This window comes from Rutilus rutilus, assembly GCF_951802725.1.
Source record: "Rutilus rutilus genome assembly, chromosome: 12".
NCBI lineage: Eukaryota > Metazoa > Chordata > Actinopteri > Cypriniformes > Leuciscidae > Rutilus > Rutilus rutilus.
The window spans coordinates 40,395,308-40,410,797 of NC_140217.1; the positions used below are offsets into that span (position 1 = coordinate 40,395,308).

At 37.0% G+C, this 15,490-nt stretch overlaps 1 protein-coding gene across 1 annotated transcript in view; it reads left to right on the forward strand.

Moving 5' to 3' along the window:
- Window positions 1-15,023, forward strand: part of dctn2 (dynactin 2 (p50)) — a 15,897-nt gene extending 874 nt beyond the window's left edge. The window contains exons 2-14 of the mRNA XM_084425705.1: window positions 606-674; window positions 5,665-5,761; window positions 6,831-6,892; window positions 6,979-7,077; window positions 7,708-7,868; window positions 8,721-8,871; window positions 9,555-9,620; window positions 10,282-10,320; window positions 10,550-10,627; window positions 11,222-11,293; window positions 11,391-11,493; window positions 12,582-12,673; window positions 14,455-15,023. Of these exons, the coding sequence (XP_084281831.1) occupies window positions 606-674; window positions 5,665-5,761; window positions 6,831-6,892; window positions 6,979-7,077; window positions 7,708-7,868; window positions 8,721-8,871; window positions 9,555-9,620; window positions 10,282-10,320; window positions 10,550-10,627; window positions 11,222-11,293; window positions 11,391-11,493; window positions 12,582-12,673; window positions 14,455-14,541 (1,176 nt within the window). The 3' untranslated portion in view covers window positions 14,542-15,023. The remainder of the gene's footprint in view (window positions 1-605; window positions 675-5,664; window positions 5,762-6,830; window positions 6,893-6,978; window positions 7,078-7,707; window positions 7,869-8,720; window positions 8,872-9,554; window positions 9,621-10,281; window positions 10,321-10,549; window positions 10,628-11,221; window positions 11,294-11,390; window positions 11,494-12,581; window positions 12,674-14,454) is intronic.
- Window positions 15,024-15,490: the final 467 nt, after the last annotated feature.

Here is a 15,490-nt window from a genome sequence, read left to right on the forward strand (position 1 = left end):
GGAAACAGTACTATTTTTTTATGCTTATGAAAAAAGTCTCTCATGCTCATCAAGTCTGCGTTTATTTGATTAAAAATACAGAAAAAAAACCAAAGTAATGTTGTGAAATATTCAAAGCTGAATTTTCAGCATAATTTCTCCAGTCTTCAGTGTCACATGATCCGTCAGAAATCGCTCTAATGTGATGATTTATTATCGTGCTGCACAATATTTTTTTATAACATCACATGTGATACTTTTTTTCAGGATTCATTGATGAATAAATAGTTAATAAAGAACAGTATTTATTTAAAATTTGATCACAGCTTTCATCATTGAAATAAAATTATATTAAAATAGAAAATTATTATTTAAAATATATTTGATTTATATGTACTGTTTTTTTTTCTGTATTTTTGATCAGATAAATGCAGGCTTGATGAGCGTAAGAGACTTCTTTCAAAAACATTAAATTTTTTAATGTTTTACACATGTTTTACAGTGTATACACACACACACACACACACACACACACACACACACTCGAGGATTTAAGTCTGATATGTGCCTTTGACATTATATTACTGAAGTGACATTATTATTAAAATGACATAATTTCCTCACAGGCCTCCAACGAGCCTGACGTCTACGAGACGAGTGATCTGCCCGAGGATGATCAGGCGCAGTTTGAGTCGGTGAGTATCTGTGTGTGTGTGTGTGTGTGTGTGTGTGTGCAGTGACTCACATTAGAGCTAATTCTACTTTCCCTCCCCGTTCACTAACCCACCATCACTGTTTGACCCGCTCCGGATGCTAGTTTGTGCAAGTAAGACGTCCATGTTTCTCTAATGCAGTAAATGCATGGGTTGAAATCTTCCTGCCTTTCGCCTGTTTTCTAACCCGGGACAGTCACACAATTAGAATTGATAATTTTCTCTTATTTTAACTAAGAACAGGTTCTTATATAACTAGTTTTGCCTGTGTGTGTATGTATGTCGTGGGCTTATTATTACATTATGATAAAGGTGTGAATTGGTAAAAGTGTGTTACGGGTTGTAACCTGCTCTATATAGTTATTCAGTTATAATGAATAACCTGGATGACTCAACGACTGGTTTACTCCTGTAATATTATCACTCTGTTTATAGAATATGGCTCATGTATTCAGGGTTTCTAACTTAAATATGTAAACTTAATGCTGTTTGTTAGAAGAACTATCACTAAGTTCCTGAGAAATGGTGTGGAGTGACGTTTAGCTGTTTAAGAGTGTTTTAAGGAACATGGTGGTAAATTTGACAGTTTGACAGAAGCTGTGTGTGTGTGTGTGTGTTTTCACTAACTTCCTTCTATCACTCTGCTTATAGAATATGTTATTATATTGTATGAAGCACTTTAAAAGTGCTATATAAATAAAAATGTACTTCTAGGACTGCACAATTTGTAAAAAAAATTAAATAAATCTAATTTGCAATATTTTAGTCAAATTTTGTGATGTAAAATGCAATTTAAAAAAAGTTTGCTGTGCTTATTTAAAGGGCTGCACAATTTGGCCAATTTGTTTTGATTATATATCAGTATGAATATAAAATACTAATTATTAAAATATAATTTTTTTGTATTATTAATATTACCAAATAAAAATGTTATACAAAATATTAATATATTACCGTAAAATCGGAAAGTATTTAGGAGAAATAATTAGTGCTGGGCAACGATTAATCGCATCCAAAATAAAAGTTTGTGTTTACGTAATATATGTGTGTGTACTGTGTATAATTATTTTGTGTGTTATTTATATATAAAATATTTATAATTTATATAGAATGTAAATTATGTAGAAATATATATATATGGTATACACATGCAAATATTTCTCAAATATATACATGCATATGTGTGTATTTATATATACAAAATAATTATACACATTTATTATGTAAACACAAACTATTTTTTTGGATGCGATTAATCGTTGCCCAGCACTAAAAATAAAATAATAAGAATTATTTTACAACTGTAAAATTACGTTACTAATATTCATGGATGTCTTAATTATTTGTGTATTTAATTTAATTTTTATATTGGCCTTAAAGCAGCGCACATTTATTTTTGGTTACACTTCATTTTAAGGTGTCATTGTTACAGTGCAATTATATATTTAAGTACTGAGTAATATTAATTAACTATGTACTTACTATAGGATTAGGGTTTGGTTGAGGGTCAGTTGCATGTAATTATGCATAATTCACTGTTATTACTATTGTAAGTACATGTAACATGTGACCCTGGATCACAGAACCAGTCACATGTCACACTAGTATATTTGAGGCAATAGCCAACAATACATAGTATGGGTAAATTTTTTATTTTATGCCAAAAATCATTAGGATATTCAGTAAAGATCATGTTCCGTGAAGATATTTTGTACATTTCCAACCGTAAATATATAAAACATTTATATCTGTGAGTGAATGCAGCACAATCGCCAACATAAATGCACAACTTTAAAGGAGATTTTCTCAATGTTTAGATTTTTTTGCACCCTCAGATTCCAGATTTACAATAGTTGTCCTATCCTAACACACCATACATCAATGGAAAGCTTATTTATTCAGCTTTCATATGATGTGTAAATCTCAATTTAAAAAAATTGACCCATGTGACTGGTTTTGTGGTCCGGGGGTCACATATGTAACAAGGAAACTGTAATCGCAGTCTTCGTGATTTGCGATTACGGTTTTATTATGATGAATCGTGCAGCCCTTCTTCCTCCAGTCTCTCCGTATGTGTGTGACTCTGATCTGGATGCATTGCTTCCCTCATCCTTCTTATTCCTGAAGTGATGGAGTCTGTGTCACTAACATCTGCTCTCTTCCCAGAACAACACGACTAATGCTTGACATAACTTGTTTTCGCAGACTGTCTCGTGTGTTTGAGTGCTTTCAGCATTTGCTCTTGTGTAAAGCTCTTCTTAGCAGGTGGAGATAACATTACCCACTGACCTGAGAGCAGTTTTGTGTTCATAAGATGATCAGATGAAGAAATGCAGGATCAGTTGTAGGAACGAGACCCTGCGGCTCTAAATAAGACTGATGAAATATACAAGCAATCCAGTGATACTCACAACACAGCGCTCTGTTCTCCCTTCCCTTCAGCTCCTGTTGTGCATGTCATATGATAACTACATTAATATCTCTCTCTCTTTCTCTTCCTCACTCTCTTCTGTTTTTCTCTTTCTCTTTTGCTCTAACTGTCTTTGGGGACCCAAGGAGCTGGTAAGAGTTTCTGATTCCCCTTTAACACCCAGTGACTCTTCTAAACCAATCAGATCGCGATCTGTGCATGTGCATCTGTGAACTCCACACGCATTTGGACTAACGCTTCCCCCTCGGAGCATTAATGTGATTGGCAATACTGAGCAATAATTAATGCCCTGTAAAGTGCAGACTAGTATTATCTGTGATGCATGTTAGATCTCTTTAATCCCTTAACTATCACTTGTTTTAATTATCATAAATTAGGTATCATTCGAAAGCTTAGAAACTCAAAAATTCATCCTGTGAAAACCATTTTGAAATCGGACATTGCGTTACCATGGAAATGGTACTTTAAATTATTTTAGCAGGCTCCTCCCCTAGTGGGCGTCGTCCATATTTAAAAATTTATTTTAACTACTTTATTATCATGTAAGATATCGTCGGATAGGTCTGAGTCTTAAGGTTCCATATTTGGTGACTATTTTGTGATAGAAGTGATATTTGGACAGAAATCTATTAATTTGTTACAGGAAAATGCATCAAAATATAATTCTATGGAATGTGGTCGACGCCCCGTGGATATTTTTGGTACAGAACAAAATCTCAAAATCAAAACTTTTTGTGATATCAATTTCAAATTTGGAACACAACTTTGTTTCGATTTTATAGTAAAAATAATTTGTAAAATATATATTTGATATAAAATAAAAAATGTTTATGAAATAAGTCTCTTATGCTCATCAAGCCTGCGTTTATTTGTTAAACAATTGGTGAAATATTAAAAGCTGATTTTTCAGCACAGTCTTCAGTGTCACATGATCCTTCAGAAATCATTCTAATATGCTGATTTATTATCAATGCTGGAAACAGTTGTGCTGCTTACTATCTTAATATATGATTAACAGCAAATCTAAACTTTCATAACTTTTTCATACTTAACATAGGTCTATATTCTAAAGCAATCTTGAATTACAAACATTTAAGTTTGGATAGTGCATTTTCACATTTATTCTCAAAGGGGGTGACAGTTAAGGGGTTAAACTTTTAAAGTAAAAGGGCTGAATGCGCAATCTCATTGGCTGATGATAAATCTTTAAAGCCCGTTTTCTCAAAATGACTTTTCTCTCATTCTCCAAGTCCGAAATCTCCACTTCAGCAGCACCGATATACACCAAACTCTCCAGTCTTGTACCTAGTTATATTATGAAGACATTTACAGAGGGATTTGTAAATATATTATTCCTAGCCTGATATATATAACATTTTATTCCAAAAAACATGGCAAAAATCATTGACAGTATATTCTGATTTACAGGATAACAAAAGTAGATATCCATAAATCCCTCTGTAATTTGTTTCCATCTAATATGTGAGAACAATGAAAAAATAATTTTTAACCTGACTTTATCCAATACTCAGATTAGTGCATATTTAATTAGATATTGCCTAATTTGCATATTTAAACATTAAATTACAGAAACCTTTTTCTCATCTTAATGTAGTCAAACTCAATCAACTGGGAAAGTTTCATGGTGATATCTGCTAGTTACATTTTTTACCCTATTCACCTGTAGTGTCTCGCCTTAAGGGGTTAAACATTTGACAGGAACGTTACAATGTAAAATGTGGAAGCAAAATTAGTCGGTTCGTGAGATTCGTAAAGGTCGTGCATCATCTCTGGTTCTCCGTCATGTCCTCGTCTCAGTGATTCTCCAGAAATGAGAAGTCAGTATCTGCAACATATGTGCTTTAAATGGTGGTGAAAATGCCCTTCGTTCTGACATTCCCAGCCAATTAAAACAGAAAAGTGTCAAATACCGTGTGAGTTCACCGTACGCTTGCATTCATCAGTCTGTGGAAGTGTGTGTTCATGTTTCTCCAGCTTAATGGCCACAGTAGACGCCTCAGAGCAACATACAGACGTTTCAGCTGCATAGTGTTCTTTCATAATGAACTTTTAGTAGTTTTTACTAAATTAAATGTACATTTAAAGAAGGGAATGAGCCATAGAAAGCACCCTAGTAGTAACACACTAAACAGTTTTGCAGTCAAGCATAGATGTTTTCAGTTTTGCTGCAGTATTTTAGACGACTCTGGAGCTTATTAAACACCGTCGGCTTGAATCTCCTCCTGTCAGATTGATGTGTGTGTTTGAGAGGATAAATTGTTTGGTGCACGCACTGATGCATGATGGTCTACTCGTCACGTGTTTCTGTTTGAGTGAATTAAATCAGTTGAGCCGCACAAAAGTCCTGTGTGATCACGACACGCACGTCACTCTTAAAATCAACATTTCAATCTGCCACGCCCCTTCTGTGGGAGGGGCTTAGCTGCCTCAAAGATTCAGCCAATCAGAGCTTCAGAAGCGTCTCCTTTATGATCAGCTGCATGCGTTTCTCGTGTGATTGGTTGATAACTCGTCTCACAGGAGGAGCTGTGCAGCGACAGCGTGGAGCGGATCGTCGTCAATCCCAACGCCGCTTACGACAAGTTCAAAGACAAACACGTCAGCACCAAGGGTTTGGGTGAGTACAGATAAGAAGATCTCACGTCTTTATGTTTGTTGTTGTTGTTGTTCTCATTTGTTGCACTCTTGTGAATGTTTAGATGTAAACTTTAAATTGCACTGGTCGTTTTCGTAAGAGACGAGATGCATTCAAGCTGTTACAAAAACATCTTTTTGATAGCGTCTAAATGATGTTTCAATAAAGATGGTTAGTTTATAATTGATGTTTGTCAACAAAGTAAGGATTTGATCAATAGTATAGTTTACAGATGTGTAAATTCAGTCAGAGAAACTGAATCTGGTTTGCTTGTGTCTGACTAATGTTTTACATAATTATAGTAAACAAAAAACATTAATTTTTTTTTTACTTGAGATGGACATTTTTTTTTTTACCAGAAATTAAGTAGTGTTTAAAGTCCCCCTGTAGTCAGTTATTGTATTCCTTAAAACTCATCTTTGATCACCAAAATTAAATATTGAAACAAAAATCCTTGAATTTTTTTTCTTCATGCCTTAAAATATCTTGAATGTAACTCGACACCCTTGCCTCATTTAGTATGCGCGGTTCTATGAATATGCAAATGAGCCCCGCCTCCACTCACTCACTCAGCTCAGAGATCCACTGGTTGACGATCACACGTTGATCTGATTGGTTCCAAGGTAGTTTGTGACGTCAGAAACACCAGCGATTTCAAAGCGTGTGTTTGAGACTGTCTTTGGTTCACTGCAGTTTTAAGGAGGAAATACTCAGCAATGGTGTCGACTTATGAACTTACACATGCTTTGTCTTAAAGCAGATTAAAAACACCACATAGACACATAAACTACATTAAAAGCTGGATTTTCACCAAATACATTTTATATCAGCTAGTTGCCAATGCAACATTTCTCATTTTCATGTAGTTTAACTTGATGTACTAAAATAAATAATCAATGTATCAAAAAATAATAAAAATGACAAAAACGCGCAACAAAATTACTAAAACTTCAAATTTAAAAATGATAAAAATATATAAATACACAATATGAATAAAATCTATAATACTATTTCAATGATGCTAAAATACCACTGTTGTGATTGTGTGCAGATTTCTCGGACCGCATCAGTAAGACCAACAGGGTGGGCTACGAGTCTGGAGAATACGAGCTTGTGAGTGATTCGAACCGCTTCATGATTCCTTTGCTTTAATGGAGTCCCTCATGGTTTGTCCTGATTAATGTCCTCTGGTCCTGCAGTTAGCCGAGGGTTGTGGCGTGAAGGAAACTCCTCAGCAGAAATATCAGCGGCTGGTGAACGAGATTCACGAGCTCTGCCAAGATGTGGAGCGTATTCAGGTCAGAACCAAACATCGGCTTTTCTTTCACGTTCCCGAGGTCTCATATACTCTCACCATCTGCAATATTCACATGAAGTTTGATAAAAAAAAAAAAAAAAATTACATGACTATAATTAAGTGGAAAAAGACAATAATAGTGGAATTTAATAGAAATGAAAAAAAGTAATAAATAATCAAATAATAATCATTTATAATAATAATTTTTCACAGTATAAGTTGGTTCTTTATATCGGAAACTATATCAGTTATTTTAGTTTTATTCTAGTTTTGAAATGGATTTTATTTTTATATACTTTTTCAATTTTATTATGTGCTTTTGTCATTTTATTAATATTTGTTTTTTGTTTTTAAATATTGCTATTTAGGTTTAATTCATTTTCATTTCAAATTTTAGTTTTTATTGAAACATCTGCTTCTCTTTCATTCATGCCGAGTTCTCGTATCACCATCTGCAATATTCCATAGAAAAGATACAAAGTGTCAATTTTGATTTCATGGTGACTTTATTTACATGACTTATGTTATTTACTTTGTTTCCACCCCTGAAGAAAGCAGTGCTGCTGACAAACAGCTAATGTTTTACTTTGACATTCATGCGTGTGTGTGTGTGTGTGTGTGTGTCCTGCAGGTCACCACTAAAGAGAGCAGTGCCGAGGAGCGCTTGACTCCGGTGGCTTTGGCTCAGCAAGCGGCGCAGCTCAAACAGCAGCTGGTTTCTGCTCATCTGGACTCTCTGCTCGGACCCAACGCCCACATCAACCTCACCGACCCTGACGGAGCTCTAGCCAAGTGAGTCCAGACTTCTGTGGCCGCTTGCAGAAACTGCTTAGACTAGTCTTAAAGGGGTGATATAATGAATAATACCCCTTTTTACAAGATGTTAAATAAGTCTCTGATGTGTGTGTGTGTGTGTGTATGTGTGTGTGTATGTGAAGTTTTAGCTCAAAATACCCCACAGATACTTTTTTATAGCATGTTAAAATTCCCCCTTTTTGAGGGTGAGCAAAAACATCTCATTTTGTGTGTGTTCCTTTAAATGCAAATGAGCTGCTGCTCCCGGCACAGGGGGCGGAGCTTCAAGAGCTCGAGCTTAGCAGCTTGCAGACACGCACTAAAATGTCAGAAACTGTTCAGCCTTTTATGTTCAAACCAAAGTCAGACAATGATGGAGAGACTCAAGAAGAAGTGACAACATGTAGAAGCAACAGGACATTTCTGAATGGTTAGTTGATGAATTTATGTAGATGATGTGGAGTTAACTATCTTCAAGTCATTGATTAGCATATTCTGTCATGATAATCTATAAATCGCGTTCCAGGGGGCGGGGTTTATGTAAATTTTAGGGTAAGTGATGTCACTAACCCGGGAGGAAGCTCGTGTAGTCTCTACCAGCCGTTTGTTGTAGTCCTTAAAAAGTGATTTCTTTAAAAGCAAATATCTCCCTTTGCTTTGAACTTTGAGCGTTGTAACTTTGCAGATGTTGTTTATGCTCAAACAGCAACATCACACACTAACTAAAGTTAGAAAAGTCAAATCATAATCAACCACCCCTTTAATAATGAGTCATTATTTGATATAGTAATTATATAGTCAATTATATGTGTGTGAAGCATCTCTTCTTCTCTGTTTCTCTCGGCGCAGGCGGTTGTTGACTCAGCTGGAAGTGGCGCGGGGCGTCAGGAGCGGTTCAGGAGGAGAGGGAAAGACAGCGCCACCCAAAGGCCCGGATGGAGTGATTCTCTACGAGCTTCACAGCCGACCAGAGCAAGAGAAATTCACTGAATCTGCCAAGGTACGGCTCGTATAACATCCGGTGTACTGGTGGAACGGATCACGAAATTCACGGTTTGGATCTTTTTTTTTTTGAGCCACAGATCGGATCATTTTTCGGATCAGCAAAAAAAAGAGACTCTTTTCAGACTCAAAACAGAGCGATCTCTGTCAGTGATGGGCGTATTCGTTCAGTAGATCCAACCAATTACACGCCCCTTTTCACAGCCAAGCTGAAATGCTATTTGCTGACGTTACGCAAATGAGACCTAACCAGTACTGTCGTGTTTTTTTGTGTGTTTTACAGTTTTTAGAGAAGCGCATGACATGAATAAAACGTAATGAATTCATTTTTGATAATACAAAATGAACACAAAACACCAACATCTAAGATGATCTCGTGCCGGGCCCAGGCAAGACTGTCAGCTGTGGCCTGCTTGCGAGTCCTGAGTTTTTTGCTTGAGTTTAAAATTGTTTGAATGTGTAAATTGGCAAGACAAAATGCGTCCAAATTATAAAATTTCACTCTATGATGGTTAAATTTAGCAGTTAATCTGCGAATCGCATGCGTGCCGAACCGTGGGGCAGCTGGTCCGTACGGATCAACTGCGATCCTATTAAAAATCCTATGATCAAATACCTAATCCGTTGTGATGTCACTTCCTGATGTGTTTCCTGACGCACAGCTTCTCTCTGTGACTGTAGGTCGCCGAGCTCGAGAGGCGATTGGCTGAACTGGAGATGTCGATCGGCTCCGGCTCGGATAAACAGGTGCACGAGACAATGTTTACCACACACACACACACACACACACACACACACACACACACACTGATAGAGTTGGTGCACGAGACACGTTTACCAGCAATACTGATGGAGTTGATGCTTTTAACTCTATAAAGTTACCCCAAAATTTCTAAAGCCTCTAAATGATGAACATGATCTGATAAACCTGTCAGTCTCCTCCAGTCCTTCTGTCTCTGATTGACAGTTTAGACTGTTTTAGCAAGTAAAAGTCTTTTAGTTTAATTGTACAAACTGAGGAAGGTTTATTTGTTCGTCTCTCAATCATCATTATATTGCATTATATGTTTTAAAACTACAGAGCTTTGATCATAAAACTAAGCATTTAAATATCATGATCTTATTATAGACATATTATTGGCAGATATTGATATTTATATGCATTTTATGTAAGTATCTGCTACTGATATAAAGATCTCACTGATTTACAAGCATCAGAATTTCATATAAATATCAGAATCTGCAGCAAACAGCATATTTTTGCTCAGGTTTGAGTCAAATTGATCTGTTTTTCCTCCGTATTCTCACTATATCAGACTATATGAGCCATAAAAGCCTGATGCATCAAATATGGTACTAAACATAAAACACACATGCAAACTTTTGAACCTTTTGTGTGTTTTTTCAGGGTCCGCTCAGTGCCGGGGTCCAGGGAGCCAGTCTGACGGTGAACACACACACACACACACACACACATATCAATAAACAGCACCATTAATGTCCATTTACTGTCAAAAAGACGCATTAATGAAAATAAAAGGAGTTTAACATGCATGTTAGTGACTGGAATCACCAGAAAATACAAAGAGAGCAGATTAGGAGACCACTTGACCACTTGATGTAGAATGAGTGAATGTTGTTATGTGAGGGGAATAATAATATCTCATAACTCATAGGACACTATCGAGCTGCTGCAGGCTCGTGTCAGTGCGCTGGACGCCGCCACACTGGACCAGGTGGAAGCCCGACTACAGGTGAACATGAGGATATCATCATCATCATATGAGTATACAGTCAAACCAACATTTACTCAGACACCTTCAACATTTCTCACATTATCACAGTTTATTCACGATAGAAAATGGTAATAATATGAGCAGAACTCAGCTGATATTTGACTGGTTTTGTCCGTCCTTCTGTTAGACTGTCTCACACATGAATTATGTTGAATATCTGTCAGCTGTTAAATTTAACTACACAATTAGATAATACCAGTTTAGCTCAACCAATCACCAAGCAATGCTTCATTGTGTTCAGTCTGTGTGTAAAAAGAGCATTAGCAATTAAAGAAAACACACTTCAGCAAAACATGATCAGCTCAAAGTGTCTGAGTAATATTTGGTCCCAAATGTGTATAAATGTCACTGGTAGTCGCTGTATGAAGAATTATTGGGTATAATATGTCATAGTTTACTTTATTTTGCTCTCCTCACTTACATTAATGAGCTATAGTGTCCTGGGTGCAGTTGTAAAAAAATATCAAAAATGATATCTGGTGTCTGAATAATGTTTGGTGTGACTGTATATGGAGCTGTTACTGAGACTGACTGCGGTGTGGTTTCTTCCAGAGTGTTCTGGGGAAGATGAATGAAATTGCCAAACACAAGACGGCCATCGAGGATGCTGAGACCCAGAATAAGGTGCGTCCCACATGACTGAGTGAGCCAGGTGTTGTGTACTGATGACATCATCATCATCATCATCAGATGTAGTATGAGCAGGTGTGGTGTGTTTCAGGTGTCTCAGCTGTATGATGTGGTTCAGAAGTGGGATGCGATGGCCACGTCCCTCCCGCAGGTGGTGCAGAGACTGACGGCTGTCAAAGAGCTGCATGAACAGGGTATTCTTTCACTTCATCATCACTTTCATCTCTTTCACTTCATCACTTTCACTTCATCATCTGTTTCATCACTTTCACTTCATCTCTATCACTTCATCATCACTTTCATCTTTCACTTCATCATCACTTTCATCTCTTTCACTTCATCATCTGTTTCATCACTTTCATCTCTATCACTTCATCTCTATCACTTCATCATCACTTTCATCTTTCACTTCATCATCACTTTCATCACTTTCACTTCATCATCTGTTTCATCACTATCACTTCATCATCACTTTCATCACTTTCATCTCTATCACTTCATCTCTTTCACTTCATCATCTGTTTCATCTCTTTCACTTCATCATCTGTTTCATCACTATCACTTCATCACCCCTTTCAATACCTTTTTAATTGTCTAGAAAATTATGCAAAATGTCAAAAAAAGTCAAAAATTGTCCTAAAAATTTTCTCATTTTCTTTCTGCAAAATATAATATAAAAAAAATGATAATTGTAATTCTTATTATTATTAACCCCCAAAATAATAGTACTTCTACTAATAAAATTGTTATTATTATTATTATTATTATTATTATTAATCCCCCATCCAAAAATGTGATTGTTATTATTGTTATATAATAATTATTGTTTGAATATTTTGAGAGGGTATTTTCATATATCTTGAGTAAACACGAGAGGACATTCATGTCCAATTTCTGACTAGGATTTTTTCAGCCTGAAAACTCATATTTATGATAATTCCAAAAATGTTCTTGTTATTATTGTTAATAATAATTACAGATCATTGTAAGATAAGTTCTATAGCAGCAAAATATTTTATTATAAATTATCATCATAATCCTCCCCCAAAACAGTAACAAACCTCATCAAAATAATAATCATATTAGAATAATTGCAGATTGTTTAAGATGATCTATAGCAGAAACATATATTTTTGTGGGGTGAAAGAAGACCTAGATATTTCTGTACAGTTTCATGAGATTAATTTCAGTAATGACTTTATGATGGAGATGTCTCAGTACAGGAAGTCTTCATGCCGTTAGTGTGTATTATGACTTTATTCTCCTTTCTGTGGTGTTTCAGCGATGCAGTTTGGCCAGCTGTTGACCCATCTGGACACGACACAGCAGATGATCAACAACTCTCTGAAGGACAACACCACTCTCCTGACGCAGGTATCGCTCGTGTCTCACCAGAACGCTCGTGATATACACTCAAACCAACATTTACTCAGACACCTTCAACATTTCTCACAGTTTATTCGCTAAAATGGTAATAAAAAATGACAAGAAACTCAGTTGATATTTGACTGGTTTTGTCCGTCCTTCTGTTAGACTGTCTCACACATGAATTATGTTGAATATCTGTCAGCTGTTAAATTTAACTACACAATTAGATAATACCAGTTTAGCTCAACCAATCACCAAGCAATGCTTCATTGTGTTCAGTCTGTGTGTAAAAAGAGCATTAGCAATTAAAGAAGAAACTCTTCAGCAAAACATGAGCTCAAAGTGTCTGAGTAATATTTGGTCACAAATGTCACAGGTAGTCGCTGTATGAAGAATTATTGGGTATAATGTGTCACAGTTTACTTTATTTTCTTTATTTTGCTCTCCTCACTTACAATAATGAACTATAGAGGGTTCCCACGGGTCCTTGAAATCCTTGAGAGTTTGTGAGTCTGCAAGGCCCTGGAAAGTTTTTGAAAATAAACACGCACAGATACAGTAGCACACACACACACACACACCCACACACACACACACATACAGGTCCTTGAAAGTGCTTGAATTTATTTTGTGCAGGTGGGCATATAATCCCTGCGCTCCGCTAATGTGTTATTCCGCCAACACTCCGTGGCCTACGCGCACTAGCTCGCTTGGTTTACGTTAAGGCCCTTTCACACTGGACGCGATTTTGACGCACGAATAATTCGCACAATGTTTTTATTTTTTTGATCAGCTGTGTGTGTAGTGAGTGCTCACACACCGAACGCGGATGTGCTGCGGCGGAAAAACGACTTTTATTTTTTTTCCGCTTCAATGTCGATTTAAAAAAACACATTTGCGGCGACAGAAAAGGCTTCAGCCAATCACACACTACAAGGACAACGATTTGAAAGACAATGTGTGGCGTAGCATTGCCAACCAACTCGGTTATCTCGACTGTGAGTGTGTTGTGTGATGGTTTTAGTCGTTGTCCTGTGCTGTGTAGGCTAGCAGGCTCAACTACAGGGGATAGAAAGCTAACACTATTATCGTCACAGATAGAGACAGAGACCGTGTTTACTGTGAACATGTAACAAAATGTAGTGAGACTATTTAGGGCTGCTTTTAGTATAACGTTACTATACATTCTGTGTGTGATGTCTACAGCTTCTAGTCGAATGATGTTAACTTGTTACTTTGTGTGTTACATGTAATGTGTGTTGACATTACAGAACGCACTGTGTTTAGGTGAAGACACAAAAACACTGTGGGAAACCCTCAGGGACACCTGTGTGGGAAACAGGAGAGAGGAAAAGGAAACAAAGTGGACATTAGCTGATGTGAATGGTTTTGTTACGAACTATTCGCACACGAACTATTTGCTTTTCCGTTTCGCTTTTCCGTTGCGCGTCCGGTGTGAAAGGGCCGTTAGTTCCTCGCATTTACGTGTTGAGCCGTGTTTCTTGTGTGAGGTACTTTGTGTTGTACGTTGCCATAGTGATCACGCGCGCAAAACTGTAACAATGTATCTTACAAAGTAACACAATGTAACCTTGCTCTCACTTGAAATGTCCCCACATTAAGTCCTTGAGTTTGAGGGCACTGGACCTGGGAAGTCCTTGAAAGCTCCTTGAATTTGAAGTGAACCGAGGAGTGGGAACCCTAACCCTAACCCTAACCCCACACCTAACCCTAACCCTAGTCAAACAATATCAAAAATGACTCTGATGTCTGAATAATGTTCTCAGGTCCAGCAAACCATGAAGGAGAACCTGGTGGCCGTGGAGGAGAACTTCTCCGCACTGGACCAGAGGATGAAGAAGCTCTCCCAGTAAAAGCGTCTGGCGTGAGCAGAGAGAGAACGAAGGAAGAGGCAGTTTGACGTTCCTCACATTAGAATCCAGCTCTTTTTCTCATGTCGCCCTCTTGTTTCTCCGCAAAGTTTAGATGAAGTTCGAGACCAACATGTTTCACACTACAAACATCCTAAAGCTTCACCTTTCCTCCTGAGACGTAAGTCACGCACACAAACGCAAACCCAGAGTCTCAGACTGCCTGTCTGTGATGATCTGATGAGTTCTGTAGCAGAGCGAGATCTGAAGCTCTTCTCCATCATGATCCACGTGGACTTTGTTTCGGAAGTGAGCAGACGCTGTGTGTAAATACAGGCTTATATGTACTTTAACTTGTTCTCATGAGAGATCGCTTGCAACCGTTATTGTATTAATGTGTGGAACACAGTCCACGAATTATGATAATTTTCCAATATAGAATTTCAAAGGCATCTCTGGATAATAAAATGCTTCCAGAAATCCGGTTCATGCTCTTGATTTTGTCGTTGAATGTTCACGTGTGTCTGTAAAAATGTTTTGCATAACTTTTCCAGGCTTAGAAATCAGTTTTCCTGATATTTACGATTTAATCCGTTCACTCGTTATACGGTATGCATTGCTTTAATTCACTACATATTATTTTCATAAGGACATTAGTTTGTTCTCCAGCTTCGTTTAGTTCATCTCAAGGGGTTTTCCCTCCAAAACCTACATTTGTGCCAAATACAGGCTATTCTTGTTGTGTATAAAACACAATATGCTTCAAATGGTTATTCTACGGTGGCCCAGTAGTGCACAACACAACGGAAATAAAGCCACAACACAACGGAAACACGAGGGAACGTCCGCCAATTCTTTCAAGTTGTTAAAACGTATAATTTGTATTAATTAAAATGACTTTTAACATTCAAAAACAGACATGTTCCAAAATCCAAAGCTTGATTGTACTGGT